Here is a 24,907-nt window from a genome sequence, read left to right on the forward strand (position 1 = left end):
TTGATTGGATGGTATGCTAAGGGTAACAATGATTTTTTGATATTGAAATTTTTTTTTTTTTTCTCCACACAATTGTCAAAATCAATTGCATTGGTGAGCGCAAAGCCAAAGCTTGTATCTATAGTATCATCGTCTTTGGCACACCAACAACTTCTTGTACTAGGCATGTTTTTTCCATAACCTAGCTTCAATGGAAGCCCTACAAGGATTACTATAACCAATTCGATCCCATTTTCAACCTTACATTTTCCTCATCCTTTAATAGCATTTCCTACAACTCAAGCATGCGTCACCGTCTTGATCAATCCAGTTGCAGTTGTTCAGGTGACTAGTGATCTCTAATTCGTCTGCATGTCTCATCCCCTATGCTCATTTGGAGCAAAGGGAGCAAGAGAGTAAAGAAGGAAGATACAAAGCTAGAAATTAGGGGCAAAATAAATTGAGGAGGGGCAACAAGGAGATGGTGTGACATGACATACCATGGAGCATCCAATTCATCTTTTGAAAAGCTTACGAACAAAATATCTGTATTGTTCAGTTCTCCACCTTGCACTCTTCTTAGTGATGATGATGACTAAAACATAAAGGACACTTCTGACATATGAATCACAATAATACATTGCAACGATGTACGAGTAGTTTCTAGAATTCTTCACATATATTGTTATACTTGTGAGTATTTAAAATGTGATTGAAAAACATGATTGCAAAAAATGTCTATGGATATAATGTTATAAGGTACATGATTCTCATCATAATGTTTAAAAAATATTCAGCAATTAATTTTAGTCTTTTGTAATCTTTTATTTTCAAAGTACTTGTAATTTTTTTAATTAGTGGTACCATCTTTATTTTATTTTATATATTACTTAAGTGTGTAATTTGAAATATATAAGTATAGTCAATGGGCCTGTGATCTATTGGTGAAATTGAATGGCTCACAAAGAGCCCACTAGAGATCAAGTCTTAATAATATAGTTGAATTGTACTATATATATATATATATATATATATATAAAGAGGGGTAAACGCTTTGACCTAGACCTATGAACCAGTGAGGCCACAAACGGGGGATCTCATCCCCATGAGATTCGAACCTTGATGGCAAGGATAACAACACAACAACTTAACCATCACAACATGCCACTATTGGCATTAATTTAATCTAATATAATTAAACTATTAAATTTTATTATAATTATAGTTTAAATATTATTTATAACATTTAAACATAAAAAAAAATAATTTAACTTAAAAAAAAAAGATTTCTTAAATCTCAACTAAATATAAATTAAAGATATTATTTAATACATTGATATATTTACAAATGACTTAATGCTTTTATGATAAATAGTCTTTTTGTTGTCTCTATTTTTCTTTTGCATTCAATCATTATACTTCAATGAAAAAAATGAAAATACACCTTCCTTTTTGCTAATGCCAAAATTCTAATTATGAAAAAAATTAGTTCTTTAATTTTTAAATTTATCAAAATTATTAATTATTTTAAATTTTAAAAATAAATTATTCAATTTAATTTTTTTCTGAAAAAAATAATTCGTTTTTTAATCATACCTAATAAAATTCATCAATGAAATTTTTATTTTAGAACATTAATAGATTTGCAAATGATTGTTAGTATTTAATATGTGTTTAGTACTTCTCTTTGATAAATTGTTGTTACTCTTTCCTATACAATCATTGAACTATGACTTTTAATTTTTTTTTCAATCAAAAGGCAAGATTGTAGCTCTTTTTGAGAGCTCTTGTTTTTAGCTCCCTAATAAATCAAATTATTAGTTGAAAAAATCAAAAGCTAACACCTAGCCTAAAATGAAAGGATCATTTTACTAGTCTGGTTCGATTGGAAGTTAAAAAGTAACAGGACCTATGTCAAAAAGCGCCTTTTCCCACTTACCAGGCTCGAAACTTATAAGGCGGACCTCACTAAAACCAGGAATTGAATGTATTATTTTAACTACTTTAGAGTGTGCAGCACAACTGCATGGTTAGGACAACAGTCGACTAAAACCTACGACTGAGCGTTGCAACATTTGCAACCATGAAGCTTGTACGGTATGTTTTAATGACACCTGTGCCCTCATTCTTTGTTGGTCTTTGTTCTCATTTTATCTTGAAAAATTAATTATCTTGACGAGATTTCTCGCAGGATTGCTTCATTCATTTATATGCATTTAATGGTTCCATTTCTACCTTTTTTCACAGGTTTCTGATGAAGTTAAATAACGAAACAGTTAACATTGAGCTAAAAAATGGAACTGTAGTCCATGGGACCATTACAGGTCTGATGCTCAACCCTTTGCTTCTTTGTTAGAATTAGTCATGGAGGTCGAATGATTTTCAGTTGCCGAGATATAGGGTTTGGGGTTTAACAACAAATGCAAGCCAAAATTTCGGGTCTTTTTTCCTCTTTTGCTTGAAGTTATATATTCGAGTTGTATTGTAAAACTTTTAACTTTTAGAACCCCAACTTTCCGAAATAGTTATCAGATCGAGGACTCAGGAAATATTAGTTTCTGGCATTTTTTGTAAAATGGAAATATTGAAGTATATGTAGATTTCATTTCGTCGTTGCTTGTCTACGCCGACTCTCATGGTAGTGAATCTATTTATTATGAGGCGCTCAATGAGGAGCGGTATCAAAACTGTTGCAAATAATTTTGGCTCATTTGGAGTAGGTGTTTGCTACCATGTTTTGCAATCTAAACTTCCAGCCAAGGGTCAGGTGTTTCACAACGACGGCAGTAAATTTTTGGCTTAGTGCGGCACTAGTTGACCGCACTCATGTTTGCTTAATGCTACAAGATTCTGGGCTTAGTTTTGGGGAGCCGGGGCATCTATATTGATAAATTCACCCAAATCTCGCAGGCGGTCTTGGTTATGTAAGGCCTGGCAAGGTTGGGTTTCCCTGACGCCGGAAACGTGATTTATAGCCTGATTGAATGGGAAACTTAGTGATGTAGACTATACAAAATCTGTTTTTTTGTTAATGTTTTGTTCAGAAATAAAGATTAATAACAATAACCAAAATGAAGAACAACAAGACACAAACAGACACAATAATTTATCCTTGAAAACTCTCCAAATTGAGGTGAAAAATCCAGCCACACCATAAAATATCTCTTTTATTTAATAAAAAAAGTTCGAGCATAATGCTTTCAATTGAATACAATGCTTATCACACAAAACAATCATATATATGTGTGTGTGTCTATATATATATTTAATTGAGAGACTCTTTATATCATAACTGAAAGTCTCTTTATTTTGCAAATGCAAGTCTCTTTATATTTCCAAATGCATGTCTCTTCATATAATAAAATGTCAAATATTTAGGATGAGACACCTAGCACATCTTGAATGCCACATTGTGTTCACTTGGTTATAAAGAAATATCATCATAAATTCTTCCATAGCAATATCAGAGATAAAGATCTCTATCACAAATATAATCTTCATCACTCCCTTTTAGCAAGAGACATATCTTTAGTATGATAGGGACACGTAATTGCAACCAAAAATGTCAATTACAATTTCTCATCACAAATTTTCTCAATAAACATTGTTATCTCAGCATAACACTATTCACCATAGTTACTTTTAGAGGGTGAACCATAAAAGGTAAAATTTAAAGTCATGGAGTCACACATACAACTTCCGCCATGCCTACTCGTAGAGGGTGTATCCATCATACCTACTTAGGGGGTGGAACGAGGGATTTCACCTTAGATTTCTCCTAGAGAAGAATGCCTTTTCACCATGCTTACTTGTAGAGGGTGGATCCACAATACTTACTCATAGAGGGTGGAAGGAGAGCTTTCATGTAATGCCCTCGCTATTAGGGTTAGCTCTAGATAAGTAATACCCGCAAATAAATATCAAAATTGAAACAATAATAAATCTTAAAGACATCTTTGGATCAGGTTCCCCAACTCTTAGTTATTCTTCCTTTTTCTCTAGAGTGCACCCCTTAAGGTTCTTCTTGGACGAGCTATCCTCTATCTTAGGCCAATTACGTATGCATATGTTGACATCATTATAATATTCTGGCACATGGGGATTATACTAGTCATAGTCATGTTGGTTAGCTGGAGATTACAACAATCTTACATACCATCATTATAGGAACTATTCCAATCTCCATGGTGTCGGTTAGATGGAGATTATGTTAGTCTCTCATACCAACACTACAATCTCATCTAGCCATTTATACTGTGTTTGTACTAATCTCTTGATTGGCACGATAGTCATTCATACGAGGCTATATTAACCTCTCGTATTGGCTATGAGGTTCCATTTATCCCATCTTAGCCATTCATATAGGGACAACCTCAAACTCTACATTGACACATAGCCATTTATATAGAGATGAGAGTAGTCCCTACATTGGCACTATGAGAGTTTTAATTTATTACTTCTTATATTCAATTAATAATATATAACATTAAATAATTATTTAATATCATTATGTGAATTTCCATTATTAAATATACATAAACCTTTAAATATCATTTTATTTGGAATTACATAAATAAAAATAGACACAAGACACACATAAGGAAAACTTTGAATATACAACATACCTTTATGACACCTTAACCACCTTTTAGAGTTTCCTTGCTTCTCCTCTTAAATATATGCCAAGAGGTGTGTGATTATATCTCTCTTGTTATCTTGTTCTAATTTCTCCATTTGATACAATTCTTCTTGTTTTTCCTTATTCAAGCTAATTTATAAATCTTGTTTTATTTGTCATCTATGTTCTTTTGAAAAGTCACAACTCTTCATGATCACAATCCTTACGAAAAGTCACAACCCTTAATAATCGCATTACTTCCAAAAAGTCACCACATTTCATAATTACAATCTTTTTGGAGAGTCACAATCATTCATAATTACAACCCTTTCGAAGAGTCACATCCTTCCATCATCGCAACCATAAAAAAGTCATTTCCTTAATTTCTTATCATTCATTTCCTCCTTGATTAATCATTCTTTAACTCCTCTCTTCTCTTCTTCCCCCTTCCTCTCTAAAATGAACTCCCCCCCTTTATATATCTTAATTTCAAGGAGTTAGTCTGTTTATTATATATCTCTTGACTTTTCATTAAATTTAGATAATTTATAGTATTCTATATAATATTATTTATTGTGTTTATTATCATTTATTATTAAATCCTATTTAGAAAGGTAACATACTTTTTACAATATTCTCTCTTGTATCTCATTTTATTTATTTAATCATTTATTGTAATTTTATTATTATTGAATATAAATTTATTGATGATAGATTATATATATTTAATCATAATTTCTTATGTTCATATGCCTTTATTACTATTATTTATTTAATAATATTGTATAATCTAATTGTTATTAAAATTCTATCTTAAAATGAGGACATGACATTTCACCTCAGACTTCTCCTGTAGAAGAATGCATCTCCACCATGCCTACTCGTAAAGGGTGGAATGCAGGCTTCTCCCTTAGACTTCTCCTAGAGGAGAATGCATAACATGTATAAGATTGGTTGAGATTCTCTCTCAATAGAGACTTCCTCTCATTAGGGGAAATATTCTTGCTCCTTTGATTATCACAATAAGAATGTTGATTTCAAGTTAATCAAATAGGGAGTTTTAGTAGTCAACTGCCAAACAAGATTGCAGAGAATTAGGCATTCTCTTGTCACACAAATTCCCTCTGAAGCTGAATAGTCTCCCTCTGGATATCATTTCTCCTCTTCAAGGAAACTAATCATAATATAATATCAACCTTTATATGATCTTCCTCTTTAATGAAGATATGTGTCATCAATTCAGTCCCATGATTGCAAGCAACATCCCCATGATTTTGCATAATCTCTCATCATTCTATTGCTTCTTAATCCCCCCAACAACCAAGAGAGATTAATAATTATTCATAAAATCAACCTATCATGAAGAGAAACATAGAGATCAATGGTAAAAGCATACACTATTCCCAATGATGTAACAAGAATTCATAATCAATATTTAGAGATATAATCATAGAATGCTTATCTCTTTGTAGTTTAATCTTAGCATGCACACATGTTTGGATCAATACACAAAATTGAACAGTAATCGTAGAGCAACATTTTTATGATGATAATAGCACTTCCTAAACTGAAGCAGCCATATTAACCAAATCTCTAGGTCCAATCTTTGACATAGTCATTATAGCTATCTGGGTACACTTCTAGATAACAATCCTCCATAGTTGTATTAGTCCATGGAAACTTACACAGAGGGGACGTGCACTTGGACTAGGATACTACTTTGAGCTGTGAAAGGCGAGTCTGAGAAGGGTTTCTTTAGATCTGAATTCCAATCATCTCCATCACTGAGGTTTGAGATGCACACACACCCCATAACCTAAGTTGCCAATGCTGATGCTGATGCTGATGCAAAAATCAGATGCACGAAAGTGCAAATTTTATTATTTTGGATTTTGGATGTGTTTGGATGTGTTTATATATATGTGTGTGTGTGTGCTCAGAAGAGAGCCCATCTGCAAACAAAATGAGAAGAATGAACAATGAATGGCGTCTTTCAGGAACATTTTAGGGTTTAGGAGCAAAAAGGAGCAAGAAAATAGTAAAGGAAAACACTAAAGCACATGAAAAAAACAACTTTTAAGTGATTATGGGTGTTTGAAAGGAATCTGGGCCCGCAAAATGCTCTCTAATGCATCCGGATGCTTCTTGGATGGTGCCCAGGAAGCTCATTCCGGTCCTGTGGATGCCTGTGGAGGCGCTCACAGCACCTCCACAGATCTGTGATGCACTTCTTGGGCACATCTGGGCAGCATCCAAAAGCACCGGAGTACTAGAATGCATCCACATTAGAATCCGGATGTTTTCAGAGAGAATCGGTATGTGAGCCCATAACAAACTATGCAAAGTAACAAAATATGTCTGCCACACACAGAGTTATTTATGCAGATCATATATAATAATAAAACTACTGCCAATAATAATTCTTATGATCACCCTTGACCTCTTGGATGCCATATCAGAATAAATCATGAACCATAAAATGGATGCCCAAATAGAGTGAACAGTGCTAGGATATAACATAAAATTCTCAACAACACACCAAAAACTCTCGATGCAGCTTAACATAAAAATTCTTCCACCATGACAACTAGGTAATATTAGCAGCAAACCATGCCACATAAGGAAGATTGTAAAATTGCTGGAAAAGCTGAGATGGACCAGATGATTGCCTGGTCAACAATAAGACAAGAAAAATTCATCACATAGATCTGGTCAAATACACGAATTTGCTTTCTTATTGATGTCATTGCAAGACAGTCATATGATTTTGAGTCTTCTTTGAAACAAAATCAACTATGCTTGACTGCAAATGATCATGAATGCAGGTAAATAAATGGTACTTGATGAATAATTTCAATACTTATATCTGAAGCACTCTAAGGAAACATGACATGCAATACACATATAAGCTCAACACACACAAATCATATAACAACTGATTGAAGCCTTCAATATTTTCCAAAAAATAATATTTATTGTCAGACACACGAGCACACACCCAAAGAGCTTCCACAAAACACTAGATTGAGTAATATGAATGCATTACAAAAAATTTTCATGTGAAGAATTTCTATCATTATGAACATACGAGTTGGCTAAGGAATGAACTGACACCTCATAAATAGTGACGAGCAATAACAAATGACAGAGAATAACTATGCATGGCTGCCCGATGGTACATGAACATGAGCTGGCACAAGATGTAATCGCAGGAGTCAAGTCATTGATGAGTCATCAATGAGTCACCAAAGGGACAAACCACATAGAAGTGTAATATAAACACGACACAAAAGAAGTTACATTGGAGTCACATATACAAAAACTTGACGGCACCACATGAACTCGAAGCCATAATAAATATGCAACCATGACAAGGAAATGCACAAACAGAAATAAGGACAGCCGCTAGACTTTCATGATGTACAAAATATCATGGTTCCCAGCAGCACAAAATGAACAAAAACATAATGACTTTGAACAAGCCATTGCTCCGCACATTATCCATAGTAAATTCCAGAACTTCATTACTGTAGATTGAAGAAGCAGGTCCAAGAATTCAAGCAATGAATTAAGTGTATGCAAAATTATGTGTAAATGCAGAGTAAATCATTAAATAAGTGAATCTAATATAATTAGGCACATACAATGAAGAATTGCAAATGAAATAAACTAAAAATGAGACTTTTATCTCTACTTACCCAATGCAATGTGCCTCCATTGTCCTCCAAGCTTTGAGTGTTTGAATAGGTGAGCTCTTAGATTCTTCCAATCTGCTTCTTCTTCAAGATATGCTTCAAAGTTTTGAAGATTTATGAATTCAATGGAAATCTATGGAGATGATCCTAGAATGCTTCTTAAAGTTAGATGATATGATGGAAGCTGATAGATGAACTATGATCCTAAAGATGCCATGATAAAAATGATATGAAAAAAATTCTAAAATGGTAATGGAATGTCTTGAATTGCTTGATAATTGCTTAAAGGATTCTAGGATTCTCAAAATGATAAATATTCAATGATTGCTAATTAGCTTGCAGATGAGGATGAAGGCTCCTTTTATAGATTTATGGGAGACCCTAGCCTAGGTAGTGCAAATCAATGGTTGAGAGTGAAAGTTGGACTAGTGTAGTGTTATGATTGACTCAGTTGAGAGAGTTGAGAGAAAGGAGGAATTTGTTGGGATGTGAGAGGAAGAATAGGGAACATGTTTCTCTTACCTTGACACAAAGGTGTTTGAGATGGAAAAGGGAAGACACATGTCACTCATCTCATAAAGACCATTGAGAAAAGGGTGGTGAGATCCTACTCTCAATGAGTACAAGTGTCCTATGAGTCACCCTTGACTAAGTGAGATGGCTTAACCAACCACTAGAATGTAGGGGAAGTGGCAAGGACTTTGTTACAAAGAGTCAAGTCTCCCCAAGATCAAATCATGTGAGGTTAAGTGTCCTAATGATTCATTCTTTGAAGGACACATAATCCTTTTTATAGGACACATGAGTGATGACAAATAGGCTTAATTAATAATTAATTATTATTAATTATTTATGCAAATGTAAGGTGTCATGTGATATGGACTAAGAGACTTAATCACATCAATGAGTGTGTAATTAAGTAATTAAATAAATCACTTAATAGGACTAAATAGTGGACTTAGGATAGTGGGACCTAACCTAGGGGAGTCAACTTAACAAATTAAAATAATTTATTAAGGCTAATAGATGAAGGACATCAATTAAATATTAAAATATTTGATTAATTGATTTGATATTTTTTAAGTGTATACAGTAAGATCTATCTTGCAAACACAAATACTTCTAACACATACGGATTGCCTACCAAATGCTCAAAGCAATTTGCAACAAATATATGAACTAATGAACAAGAGAAACTCCCTTATTTGCTATTATCTAACCCGTTATGATACCATTGTTGGTAGTGGACCAGCGTCCCTCGTAGGATTCATGATATGGTTTAACCGCCTCCTGTGGCTCTATAAGACTATTGGTTGTACTGGGCATTGACAGGTTGATCTTTTGGTGCAATGACAACCCTGTCCTTTCTAACAATTGGTATCAGAGCTTTGTCACAGGTTCAAATATCGCAAGCCACGGCGAGTGTCTCTGGCAGGGGGATTGTTGGCAGTGGGCCTGCATCCCATGTAGGATTCGTGACATGGCTTAACCGCCTCCTATGGATCTATATGACTATTGGTTGTATTGGGCGTTGATAGGTTGATCTTTTGGTGCAACGACAACCCTGTCCTTTCTAACAACTATGCTAATGTTTTGTCTAGAAATAAATATAAACAACAATAACCAAAATGAAGAACAATAAGACATAAATAGCTGCTGCTGTTGGGCAAAGGTGGTCAGGAAATTGTTGAATTATATATTTATATCTCTTGGTGGGCTTCCACCTCTTCTCTCACCATATCTTCAACAATGGGGTTGTCCTCAAAATTGTTGCAAATCTTGTGACAACAGATCTCACCAAATCTCTCCCATGAGTGTGCTCTTTCATCAAATGTAGAACCCAAGGGTGATCGTAGATATATTTTTGAAGAGCACATAATTATACTGAGGGGGTGTGTGTGTTGGAGGGGGGGGGGGGGGTAGGTGGCATGGAAACTCAATGCAGGAGAAAATCATGGCAAAATAATTACTTTTTATAGTAACTTGATCTTTTATGATGATTCGTAGGCACCAACCTACTAGAGACACCAACCCTATGTTAATGAGCACCGACTCACTAGAAGCACCAAATCCCACACATTGCAGACATCGACCTACTGGAAGCACCAACTCCCATTGCTTGTTTTCGTGAGCACCAACCCATTGCACTTAAACTGTTTTTTGACCACCTGAATGTTGCTTACTCAACTAATGATGGATCCTTTTTTTGCTTCACAAGTCTGAACATTTTCGCTTTCTTAGTCTAAGGCTTATTGTCTTCAAAGCACACTCTTCTCGTATACTGTATATATCCCTCAATCTTATACACATACTCTGAAATATATATATATATATATATATATATATATATATATATATATATATATATATATATCAGATTTTCAATTTGATTATATATTTCTTTTTACCCCTCTTATACTTATATCAGATTTTCAGTTTGATTATATATTTTCTTTTTACCCCTCTTATACTTCTTGTTTATCTTTATATATATATAAAACAGATTAATAAATCTTTATATATATCACATATATTCTGCACCTCCTTCACTTATTCTTCATTCAAATTCATGCCTTCATACTTCTTACTAATATGTATGTCGTTAGCTTTGCTTGGACGCTCTTATATTTATCATTTTCATTCAGAACTCTGCTCTTACTCTTTCTTATCTTCAACTCCTATATCCCCTCCACACTTTTTACTCATATATATTCTTTTATCTCTGCTTTACACACTTTTTCTCCTTTTTCCACACACAATTACCATTTTACATTCAAATTTATATTAATGCTCCCAAAAGATTACACCTTTTGATGAAAAGACATATCCAATTATAATTGCACCTTTTGTTTATTAATTCTATCGCTTTACCTGTAATCGATTCTAAAATTAATTGTAAGTATAATTGTGTAATCACTTTAAAAGTGATCACAAACCATTATTATTTCTTCTATATCGATAAATTCTTCCCTTCAAGAACCAGCTTCAGTGGCTTGTGTGTCCACCCACATTGGACTATAGAGATGAATCACTGCTCTTTGCATTTACATGCGTCATTGTCTTGGAGGATTGACCTTTAGCCTTGTAAACTCCATCAACACCATTTCATTATTTTCTTCTTGATCACCGTAGAATATAAACCTCTTTTGCCAATGTTGCTTCCAAATAGACATTTATGTCATTCTTTTGTTTGTCTCTGTTCTCAGTCTTCTCAATACTGGCGAATGGTAATTACTATTATACTAGTCGCTGTTGCATAGATTACTTGCTACTGTTCCGATCATACTATGTCACTATTCCATCCGTGATTTTTCTGAATATTTTATGTTCATTGCATTCTTTAACCGCACACCATGTTGTTAATGAATCGAATCATAGTATTTAACTAACTGATGTTTTGCGATCTTACAACATTTGTCACTGTCATAAAGACCCTTTTTTTGCATATATCAAACTCACGACAGCTCTGTATTTATTTGAGGTTGCTGTTGCATATATGTCTTTGTCGTTTTTTCAAATTGTTTAGCATCAATCATTATGTTTCTATTTACTGAGTGTTGACCGCTCCAAGAATTATCGGATCACTATTGTTTCTATTCACTTAGTGTTGACCACTCCAAGAATATAAATACTCACCACTATAATGATGATTAAGTCACTAATCTTGAAAAGGAACATTTCTCCATGGTCGCCTTGTACTCTTATTGCCGCTGAATGATATCTTGATTTTTGTTGCATAAATCAAGTCAAGGATGTTATAAGGTTTCCTCTTCTCCTGGTTTTGATATATATATGTATGTTGTTCCGTTTTATTACTTTTCACACATCCCTCATATATCATTCAATATAATGCTGGTTTAGTAAATAAATCAGTCATATCCTTCTCCTGGTTTCATCATAGTCAATTCTTAATCTATCTATATATATGTATGTATGTATGTATGTATGTATGTTTATTGCTTTTCACACATCCTTCATATATCATTCAATATAATGCTGGATCAATGAATAAATCAATCATATCCTTCTCCTGGTTTCATCATAGTCATTTCTTAATCAATAGTAGGCTGCCTCTAAGCTGCTCATTGTGGATCCTTTATTGATCCAAGACTCTTCCAAGCATGGTTTTATCTTTTCATCGATTTGACATTTATGATACTAACACTTACAGTTTTGTTCAAGTTATGAACCCTTTGACATCGATGACAACAGTTTCATCACTCTCCCCCTTTGTCATTGATGGCAATACTTTCTCAACTCTCCGTTTCTCTTTCTTTCTTTATCTTTCCCCCTTTGGCATCAATAGCAAAGGGATATCCATCAATCTTCCATCTACAAACTTAGTCATCAATTGCATGTGGATATATAGCTCACTCTTTGAAGGTACTCTAGTACTTCCCCTCAGAAGGATTCTTCAATGCTTCTGCATGCTTTAGTGTTGCCTTTAATGCATCTGCCTCCTTGAAGGTTCCTCTTCCAAACTTTGACATTAATGCAATAATCTTTCAGTCTTCTTGAAGTAATCTACAAGACATATTTGGTGCAGGAGCACCTTGTAGCAGTCATGGTTTTAATAAGGACAAAGTGAGAGTCCATTAGGTGGTTTGGACAGAGTTTGTCACGTTTGGAGTCAAATTAGTACAAGATGTCAAATTGTTGCTTAGTAGGCCAAAAATTTGTTTGGTCAAAAAGTTTTCAAGTATGCCAACATTGGGCTATATGCAAATGATGCAATAATGATTACGAAGTCACGTTTTAGTGTTTGACATGTTTAGGTGGTCTAAGGACATCATTCTGCTTCATTAGGTTGGATATATACAATGATGAAACAAAATGTTGCAAAAAGTTGCAATGCAAAATGATGCAATAATGATTACGAAGTCATGTTTTAGTGTTTGACATGTTTAGGTGGTCTAAGGACATCATTCTGCTTCATTAGGTTGGATATATACAATGGTGAAACAAAACGTTGCAAAAAGTTGCAATGACAACTTTTGGAACTTTGCAAAGTTGCATTGACAAGATTTAGGAAGAATATGCATCTTGTGCCTAATCAGTTATGGGCACACATGGTTGGTTGGAATGGATTTTCTGGACATATTTAAGACCTTCCAAACCATTGTGAGAAGGTTGGAAGGTATTTTGATACTTTGGCAATACATTTACAGTGACAGTTTTCTGGCAAATCTTGCACAGTCACTTAGCAACATGAGCAACTCGTGGTTTATGGATTGGAATTGGATTTCTTTTGTAGTAAATAGTTAGATTAGGTCATTTCCTTTTTCTGTGTGCTTTGGTGTTGATACTTGTACAGTTTTGCTTTGTCAAATAAAATTCAAACCTTAGATTGCTGGTGATTGGTAGTGTCAGGATTTTGGGTGAAATAATGCCTCAATTTTGAAACTCCACTGTGGGAATTTCACTGCCTTTAGAGGTCTTTAATTAGAGGCAATGTACATTCTTTTCCATTTGGCAGCAAGCTGGAAAACTCAAACAGTGAGTTTTAAGGCCATGCCCTAGGCGAGCTTTGTGATAGCCCGACTAGGAATTTGGACAAAGCAGAAACTTTTTCTTGCAGGAGTGGATTGAGAATTAAAATTCAATGATGCAGTGGGGTGTAGTGAGTTCATGACAAGCTCTGGGTGCAAGATCAAACTTGGTTGAGTCCATCTGAAGTACCTTCTAAAAGTTGGACTGATCCAAGTCTAGTTAAGCTTATAAAGACTCAATTTAGGGTTTGGCATTGTATGGAGGGTTTGAGATCCAAAATTAGCAAAATCATGTAGGCCTCCCAAATGGATATCCTGAATGGTTATTTGTTCATTGGGTCATTTGTCAAGTTTTTGAACTAAAGCCTCAAAACCCAAAACAAAGGGCTAATTGAGTCCTAAAAGACTAGTAGGCCTTTAAAGACCAAATTATGAGATCATTAGAGAAATGTAATGGAGACCAAGCAATTTTGACTGGTTCTAAGGATTTTTGAAGTCTTTACCCTCTTCCAAGATAGTCTCAAAGGAATTAGAAGGTTGAGTGACAAGTTTTTACAGATGAGCTTGCAGCTAAGATTGAGTAATCTTGTGAATTGATTGGAAGCCCTAGTAAAGAGTGTTGCCCTTAACCTAGCCACTCTAATCTTGAAAGATTGTTGATTTGGAGACCCTAGAAGAGTCCAAGATCAAATAGACCAAAAAGGCAAATAAGTAAACAACAACTAGAGCCTCCCTATCAATCATCTATCTCACTTTTGAACCATCTCACTCTTTTCTCCAAGGTACTAATTTATAATTTCATATGTATCTTCGCTTGAGCTTCTTACAAACTAGGAGGTATATAAATGACAAGTTGCACTTTCATCAGTTTCTTCTTCTCCTTTACTTGACTTCCTTTTCCAAACTTTTATAGTTCTTCCCTTTTGATTACTTTGCCTTAAGTTCATAAGGATTCATTCTTTTCATTGTCTAGTTTCTTTGCCCATACAAAGATAGGTACTCTTTGTTTGTTTGTTGTATAATTTCTCTTATATTTTTTATGTGAGTCCATGTAATGATCTCTGCTAGTTCTGATCAAAGAGTTCTAGTCTGGACTTAGGTATTTTGTCAAACAGTTGGCATATAACCCAAGACTTTAAATTTTGATACTGCTGTAAGAAGTCTGACTCAAGAAAATGCTGTACTATTGCTATAGGAATTTGCAAACAAAGTGGAAACTAGGAAAAATACAGTACTGAAATTAATCTATTCTCCAATAGCAGCAGCTCACATACAATATATTATTTATCACAATGAAAGAGTAATTTCTTAATGTATCCCAATGAACTCAATAATGTTTACATTACTATGCGAGTTTATAAACACAATGAGTGGTAAATGAAACCTGGCATAACCGTTGATGGCTGGGAGCACATGCTGTTGTCTTTGACCTGCACCTTAATGACTTCAGTCCCGGTACTGCTACTGCCCGGTGACTTCTACATTCACACCTGCTACTCAAAAGAGACTCAGCGTGACTTCCTTGCCCCATGACCTCTCTGCAACTAACAACGTAGCTACTGGGACCAATTTCACGAGCTGCTAACCCTGCCTTCACTATGCTTCCTGGTACTTAACCTGTCTACCACCTGTTGCTGGACTCTATGCTGTTGATGGAGCCTGACTCATACTGTAGGTGAAGATAATGCTGTTGCAGATACTAAATGCCCAAGCCGTATATTGCTCAGTGAATCCCCTCCCCTTGGTCACTTCTCAACAAGCTATTGTACGCACCAGTTACCAACTGCAATGCAACGTCTCAGCTGTAGTTACCTCCAATGTTGCTTTTGTCATACTATTCCGACTGATCCTCAATCCTACAGGATGGAGCCCACGTGCAAAATAATAATGTGGGAGTGATTCGATGCGGGTGGATACCTGTCCAACTGTCCTGTAATCTTCTCTGAATGGAAAGGCACGCTGCCACTGTGTAAAACGCAGATGAAAGAAATCACACTTATGCAAAATATTACCAAAACTCTGACCTGGAAGTGTCTGCTTCCTTGAATGCCGACCCACTTTAAACTGGTGTTCTGTTGAAGCCAACACCATTCACTAACCAGTCCTCTTCCTGTTTAATTCAATAGTTCCAACTTCTTGCCTAACCTCCAAATCGAACTCCAAAACTGATAGTAAACTGTGCTGCACTATGTTTGCGTCTAGTTTCACACTTTTGCTCAAGGGGTTTCATCCTTAGGGAAATCCAGTCACATCTAAGCAACCTTGGGATATATAAAATAACATATATTCATTCGTGGTCCCAATCCCAATGTAAAAGCCTTATATAACCTCGAAGTGTGGGGAGATACAAACATCTTAGCAATGTGGGATAAAAGACTATTTCGTCTTTTAGTCACTTAAGTCATTTTGTCCTAAAGTGACTTTAAATAATAAAGTACTTTATATTTCAACTCAATAAAATAAAGTGACTTAAACCTTAGGACTTCCCAATAAAAAATCTCCTTCACTGAAACCTAAACTCCTGTGATTGGCAGCATCCTAAATCACATGCCGTTAGCCTATCTGGATGGGAAGATAGACTAACTAGGCGCCATTAAGGCTAGTGCGGAGAAGGGGACATTACATTGCATGAATCCATATCTGCAGTGCTGCACTAAGTGCTCATAATGATTTACATTTACCATCATTTTGAATGATTGACTTCAGCAATCACTTAGCCTTCTAAACTCCTTCAATACTATTTCATTATCCTTCTAAACTCCATCAACACCATTTCATTATTTTCTTCTTGGTCGTTATAGAATATAAATGTCTTTCACTAATGATGCTTCTGAATAAACATTTATGTCATTCTTTTATTTCTCTCTCTTCTCGGTCTTCCATACTATACTATCTCTCAATACCAGCAATGAAGAGAGAGCCCAACTGTAAATAAAATGAGAAGAATGAAAAATGAATGACCTCTTTTAGGGCTGTTTTAGGGTTTAGGAGCAAAAAAAGAATAAAATAAAACAATAAAGGACATGCAAAAAAATAACTTTTAAGTCATTATGGGTGTTGGAAAGGCATCTGGGCTCACGGATGCTCCTTGAATCATTTAGATGTGCCCAGGATGCTCATTCCAGGCTTGTGGATGCTTTTGGAGGTGCTGTGAGTGCCTTCACAAGCATCCAGAGTCCCAAAATGAGCTTCTTGGGCACATCTGGGCAGCATCCAAAAGCATTAGAGCACCAGAATGCATCTGCATGATAACCCAGATGTTCTGGGAGAGAATCAGCATCTGATATATATATATGCTTTTGTACTAAATCAACCATATCCATCTTGTTTCATCATGGTCAATTCTCAATCAATGGTACGCTGTCTCTAAGCTGCTCATTATGGATCCTTTATTGATCCAAGAATCTTTTGAACATGGTTTTATCTTTTTGTCCTTTTGACGTTAACGATACTAACACTTATACCTTTGTTCAGCTTATGAACCCTTTGACATTGATGATACTAACACTTATAGTTTTTTTTTGCTTATGACAATACTTCCATCAATTTTGTGATCTGCCTTGCATCTTTCACAATTGGAGTCACCCAATCAAGTTTTCCTATGTCCTCAATAGAAGGTCAAGGACATGTGCTGCACAAGGTGTTCAAAAAAGAGTGGGGTGCCTTTCTTGTTCTACTTGTTGCTTCATATGCTGCTGCATTATCTGTGCTGATTCATACTAGATTCTCTATTCCCACCTCCATGACAATGTTCTCCAACATTGATGCCTATGTTTTTGTATTTTTCACCTTATTCATGACATCAACTAATTTCAACAACACCACATTGTCCTTGGGAGCAACCAAAAATTAATAGTGATGTGTTTTTTGCCTTCTGTCCAGCTATCAGAAAGAATGGTGCAGCCAATTTTTTTCCACTCTTTTTTTGGCTCTTCCACCACTTCTTTTGCCCTGTCAATTGCATTTGTGAGCAACCTACAAGAACAAAGTGAAATTAGGTATCAGTACACAATTGTGATGTAATAAACAAGAAAAACATTCAAAGTCTACAAATGAAATCAAGTGAACATTTTACTAACCTCCCACCTAAATCCTTGCAAGAAGGGACCTTGTACCCTTTTCCCGAAATAGTTATTGCGGTCAGCAGATTGAGCCATTAAGGACTCTATGCCACATTCAATAGGATGTTGTTTAAGTACCAAAAATCAGTACATGCAATGTCTGTTTTTCTCATTTGCCTCATTCTATTCAGTGGCCTCTAATGATGTTTATGCTCCAGGTGTGTTCTTGGACACAAAATAACTCCCTATAGGCTGTGTTCCTGGTGGTGATGAAGCAACAAACACTCTACTAGAGAAAGCAAAAGTAGAAAAAGAGGGGGTACTTGTTTTGTGGATACATGGGCCACAACAAGAGCCCACTATACTTTGAAGTGCCAGTTCTTCTTCAATGTCGATTGCAACACCTTGAGAGTCAACTATGGCTGCCCTCATAGCTAATCTTGCCCTCTCTCTTTGCAATTTTTTCTCTTCCCCAGTTGCAAGTATGGCATTAACAAATCTTTTTATCACTTCAATGGTTTTATCACATTTTCTAGTATCATGCGTGTCAATGTCCGCAAGGTGGTATTTTAGGTAGTTTATGCCTCAAATGTTTTCTCATATTTTATACAAATCACTTGTCCATTCTCCGGTCCTTCATAGGCATACCTCCATGTCTTGTCTCCAACAGCTTTAGGACGAGTGCCTAAAAACCTAGATGGGCATGGTTCTAGTGGCTAATCATTCTCTGAATCTGCCATGCTGATTTAATAGCTAAATGCTGACCTACACATATAAAGTGAAGAGAGAATTAATATTTTAGTTAAACAATTAAACAATCTATCTAAATTAGTTTCAGTATTTGTAGACATCATTCAAAGTAAACAAATAAATAGAAAACTACTAGGGTTTGAGATATTAAAAAAAAACGAGATATTCTTCAAAAGAGTTGTGAAAGATTCAACAAAACTTGTCGAAAATAGCATTAATCTTCTTCTAATGATTCGAAATCATTTCTAATTACTTAGGAATGATTTTGTATTCAACTAGATGCAACGAAAGTAAAATAGAATGTTCAAAAAAATATAGAAACAAAATCAGAAAAGATACTAGAGCATGTGATTTGTCTTAAAAAATTGCTTGAAATCTGTTCAAATTCGTTTCTAATTGATTGCAATGAGCTACCAAGAGCTTGGAAGCCTATTTTCTCCTCACTGCCAAACAAAAGCAAACAGATTCAAAATGACCCTTATTGTGCCATTTTTTTGCCTTAAATGCTAGAGTTTAGGCGCAGCCGAGTACTTAGCTCAGACTCTTTGAGTTTAGTTTCCCAAAAAACATTGTGAGCTTTTCTTGAAAAGTCGGCAAATTACGGCTGGCGAGTTTAAGTTGGAAATACTTATTGCCTAGAAATACTTGGGGAGATTTTGAAAGCGAACCTGTCATCTATGATATCAACAACTTCGTTGGCTTTTCTCAGCACATGAGTGAGTTTGAATTCGTCAATAAAACCCAACAAGTTTTTGGTCCTACAAATGTATTATTAAAATACCACAGTTTTATGATATCATTGATTATGATTAATGAGTCCCCCTTCCAGATGAAGCTTGGCAACTTTTAAATCAATTGCCTTTTTAATAGCTAAAAGGGCTGCCTGGATCTCCACCTTATTATTTGCCCCCTCCAATAATCTTCGAGCACTTAACAACAAGATATTTCCTTTTCCAGTCATGTACAGCGAATCCAACCTCTGATGGACCCAGATTGACGTATGATGCTTTGCCAAAATTATTATTTTTATTCATGATGTGTCTGGAGGGATCCATGATTACATTTTTAAGAGGAGGATTAACTCTCAAAGGCCCATTAACAGGCCATTATTGGCAGATTATTGCTGTCATGCCCCCCTGAGTTAAAGGGCTTCATACCCTAGGGTGCAGTAACTTCAAGAGGGCCGATTAATATTTGGAAATATTAGATTAAATTTCTATATCTAATGCTAGCTGACTATGGAAAGGAAAATGCATTATTTCTAATAATGTTGGCAGACAACAATCTGAAAATGTTCAAAAACATATAAATAAATTCTTAATCGTCCAAGACAAGGGGTTGCAATCGCTATGGATAGAAAATGATAAGGCAGTGAATATATTCAGAAGGGTGAATATAAGTTGAAAGCAATGATTATCAAAGGAGTGATTATGTTTGATTAATACACAACTAAGTAGCTGAATCGACTACAAGAATTGGAACCAGTACGTGGGTATGAAATGCTGGTCTGACAGAATTGTTTTTGGGGGGTTGGGTATGTTTTGGGTACATCCACACACACACACACATCTGTGTGTGTGCAATTAAAAGCGAAGTAACTTTAAAATTTCACATACCAATACATGTATATGTTAGGTGGTTATATCTCTCTCATATATGTTCAGCTAAAAAACAAATTAAGTTTTAGAAGTCACACACCAATACATATGCTAAACAAAACCATTGATCGTTTTTGAATTTGAAACATATACTAATTAAAATTTAGTTTTCGATATCAAAAAGATCAAACTTCTCATGATATATAGTCACTGATTAACATAGAAACAATACTAGGAATCAGCTTATTAATCAGAACCATATTGGTCATCATCAAGATCAAGATTGTCATCAACATTAACATTAGATGATTGAACCCCATTGTTATTTGCACTAAAAGTAGGCTGGCTACTTGACTCCCCAATTGTTAAAGATTGTGCAACAATAGAAAGATCCAAGTCAATACGCTCTTGTTCTACATCCCAAAACTTTCTTGCCCCTTGTGTAATGCCCTACCTGGAGATCCTTGGAAACAAAGATAAACATAGACTAACATATTTTTTTTTAAAGAAATACGGTATAACATGCATGCAACATACTAGAGATTGCAACAGTAGACTAATTGCCAAACCGCCAAAGATCCCTAAGCGTTCTCTACTTACTACTGTGTACATCTCCATCTAAGTGAATTAACCATACAAGTTCATTTCATTAATCGTCATAACATGGACATAATATTCATTTTAAAACCCAAACACAAGTTTCTAAGTGATTAAGCCATACAAGTTAATTTACCGACTTAAAGTGCAAGGGAATACAAAACATCATGAAAACAAGAAATAACTCCCAAAAGAATACTCAAAACACTAGGTCGCATCCTTGGAACAACTCAAGAAATGCTTGTTGTTTGACATATGACAATTCCCTTCCAACATCGTATGATAAAACTCCAAGAGGCATATGATAATTTGGAAGGAGTCCATGTCACAGTTGTACGATGTGACTCCAGTTTGCTAGGTTATAAAACCCAAGACTATGTGCGATATCCTCTTGTATCGTAAGGTGAAATATAGAGAGTCAGGCGATGAAACCCTAAACTATGTGCGATGAAACATAGATTCCATGTTTCATCATATGACTTGTTGCCTATGAACAAAATGAATAAACTACCAAATAACAAGTAATAAACTAATCTAATCAAGTGCATGAATAGAACATCTACACTAGGGAGTACAAGATCAATGTATCTCGTGGAATGGGCACTCGATAGCATCAATATAAATCAATAAATCTAACATACCAATCCCCAAGATAAATCTCTACCAAAGCAAAGAGATACAACATCGCATAAACATCATATCCATATGCATCAAGGAAAAGCATAAATCACAAGTGATATACTTTAGATACACCGAAGAACCAAGTGAGCTATAGGGGCCAATCTCGAAGCTGGAAGAAGGTTGTCTGTTTACTCCGATCCCCAACAATGGTATAGTTAGCAACACCTCCCAACCACATGGAGCCCTTAGGCCCACAATCGCCGTGCTCATGGAGATAGTAACCTGACCACATCACATAAGACAAGCTTATAAGGCTAACAACACACCAATCAGTGCATGACAACAACTTAATGAACATGAGAACAATGCAGTACAATAGGTCACTAGCTAGACATGCTACAAGATAACTATGCAGGGACTCTAGTGGAGTGTAATCCGCTTGGCATTGACAAGCCCAAGATATATATGGTATGCCTCAACTCCCTTTGGAGGTCTCATACTTGGTGTGGCTAAACTCCAATTGGAGGCCTCACACTGTGTTCTCAAAACCAACTTTGGTAGAAGACTGGCAATCGTACAAGCACCACACCTTCAAACTGGCTCCCTCGGGAAGCTCGACAATTGTGCAGGTGTTCTCTTATCTTTTTGTTAAGTTTTATTAAACCAGTAGTTGAAGTTTGGTTATCATGTAATGTTCCCTTCTTCGCGCTAGCTATAGTGGCATCTAGTTGGTCTATCTTTCCATTCAGATAGGCTAATGACATATGATTTAGGATGCCAGCCAATTACAGGAGTTTTGGTTTTAGTTGAGGAGATTTCAATATTCGTATGGATATATCAAGCATTCTTTAATAAAACGTCTTCAAGGGTTTCCCGCATTTTTTTCCCTACATGTAGAGGTGTTAATTCGTGTTTTTTCCCTATCTGTGTTTTTATCGTCTCTTAGAGCGCCATTACACAAGGTTATGTCTATGTGTTTATCGTCTTTGAGAGCGCCATTATGCAAAGGTTTTGCATTACGCTATGACATGGATGAAAAGCCGAAGACATTAATCATCGAACGACATATACTCCTCTGAATCAGCTTCAAACACAATCAAATAAAGTTGAGATTTCAATAGAATGCATGAATGATCTTACTCCAAATTATTTATCTATAATATATTTTTATATATTAAAATTATATTGTTTTGTATGTTAATATTATTTTTATTACTTGCATAATAATAATTGTAATGCCAGTCGGGTACATCTTTAATTTTTAATGTTATTAAGTTTATATATCTGAAGCGCACTTCAAATTAAAATATAATTTAAAGTGATAAATATTATTTATTTATATTATAGTTTTATATGCTTAGATAATATTATTTTTATGTAAATATTATTAGTTTTATATATACTGTTTTGTAGTAGACCTTAGTTTTTTAATTTTTTTACGTTATCAACATCATTATTATTATTTATATAGTGTTTTTAATACTTAGATAATATTATTGTTTTATGTGATAAATAGTAGTAGATATAATTTATTGATTTAAATTACAATATTGTTCTGTATAATATTTATCTAAATTTAAATTTATTATTTATAGTTTTTAAAAATTAATTTATATAGGTGAATTTAATGTTGAATTTTCTCAGACTTTTTTGAGGTCTCGAATTTTATCCTAATTTCATAGTTGCTGAACTCGAATTCGAACTCAAACCTTGTGACTTAGCTTAAATGTGACTGGATATTTCCTAAGGACGAAAACCCTTAAGGAACAAGGTGAGGCTGGATGCAAACCTGGCACTCACATGGTACTTTCAGAACTGAGGACTGGAATGATACATTGATATCAGGAGATTATAGCTCCAGGGCAGAAAGGTGATTAAAGTTCGTATAGTCTAATACCACACACAGGTCATTGTCTGCATATTTGGAGTTTGGACGGCTAAGAGAGACATTAGTCATTCCACGGCAGAAGAATAGCTCCCTACGTAAGTACATTATCCATTCCAGTCGCTTGTAACAGCATTGTCTAGCATCAGATTATAGAACTGAATGCGTAGTAGATAGGAGGGACTGGACTGCAATCGGTTCTCTTCATAGTAACTTCTACACGTAATTATCTCACCCAGAAGTAGCAGGTCGGGGTCACAGCAGTAATAACTTACAGAGTTCGGGAAATCTACAGGGATGTCAGCATATATTGGCATTGAGTCGGAGGCAATAACGGGATATTGGGAGACATCGTCACCATTCTGCTGGGTCATATACCAGTAATACTTCAGCCGCAGTGAATACTGGAGCGAGAACGGAAGTGAATAAGTACAGTCGGGTTTGGCATATTTCAGGTGGCAAATGACATTTAAAGTCGGATAACTAGACGTGGGCAATGGGAGGACATTCAGGGCATATTCGGACCCCCATATTGGTACTCACACTGCTAATGGGTCTGTATGTTAACTACCCAGTCCGCAGTCTAATCACTGTATGCTCTTTTTATATATGAACTCAGAAATTTGTCATTCGCATATTGTAAATCTGCTGTTGGTTTATTAGTCTGGTTATAATTCATTATTGCAACATTGTGTGTTTGAAACACCATCTTGAAACTTGTTGAAAGGCACAATTTCATAAATTTAACATAACTATTTCATATCATTTATGTTAGCAATCAGCACAGTGACATGTCAGTAATAATTTTGCTTAAGGATTTGTTTACATAACAATTGTTCGACAAAATTCTCGTTAGACTAAATCCATATTTCTAATCAAACTTAGCAGAGATTATTACATATCACTTGTTAAAACTTCTTCATAGTACCTTGTCAGCCACTTCTGAGCTGGGGTACACAAGAGAAACCACTACACACGTCTAGCCTACTTACCCATGCCCAGTACAAAATGAGTGTCCGTAGGCAATCAAAATTCCCAACCTTACCCCCAAATGAACAATCCCTTAACCGGCCTAAATTTGGGAGTTCACATCTTGCAAGATACCGTCATATGCATGCGCACATGCTTGTGTGTGTTCATAACCAACTTCACAAATATAATCAATCAATACAAGGGTTGGATGTGAGAAATGCAACAAAGTCACCATGTATAATTAAGCTCACTCCATCAGGGATATTGCCGGGAGTATGAATTTGACATGAATCCCAATGAACATGAAGTAAAACTATGGATGCATTGAAAACCTAATGTACATTCCATTTTCATGAACAAAACTCATGCCAAGTAATTCTCGCAAAATCTAGGCGGCACACAAAACGAGGCGGCACAAAAATTGCTCAAAAATCAAACTTATTTTAATTCAACAAAATCATAAACCCACCTCCAAAATGAGGTCAAACATCCAAAAGTCTGGAAAAAAAATTGAGCAACAAGCTCACATGCAAATTCCGACACCATAACCCCATAAAACCTTTCAAATTTGAAGTCACAAAACACATAAATGCTCGTTCCCGTCCAAGCGGGTCAAATTAATAGGAGAAATTGGAGGGGAAC

General features: G+C 35.3%; 1 protein-coding gene across 1 annotated transcript in view; it reads left to right on the forward strand.

Moving 5' to 3' along the window:
• Nucleotides 1-1,880: 1,880 nt before the first annotated feature.
• LOC149556615 (small nuclear ribonucleoprotein SmD1a-like) overlaps nucleotides 1,881-24,907 on the forward strand; it is a 63,402-nt gene continuing 40,375 nt past the window's right edge. The window contains exons 1-2 of the mRNA XM_089831019.1: nucleotides 1,881-2,076; nucleotides 2,227-2,303. Of these exons, the coding sequence (XP_089687145.1) occupies nucleotides 2,063-2,076; nucleotides 2,227-2,303 (91 nt within the window). The 5' untranslated portion in view covers nucleotides 1,881-2,062. The remainder of the gene's footprint in view (nucleotides 2,077-2,226; nucleotides 2,304-24,907) is intronic.

Source organism: Cupressus sempervirens, chromosome 5 (assembly GCF_028749045.1).
Source record: "Cupressus sempervirens isolate cs-2001-9-10 chromosome 5, ASM2874904v1, whole genome shotgun sequence".
In the NCBI taxonomy this organism is placed as follows: domain Eukaryota; kingdom Viridiplantae; phylum Streptophyta; class Pinopsida; order Cupressales; family Cupressaceae; genus Cupressus; species Cupressus sempervirens.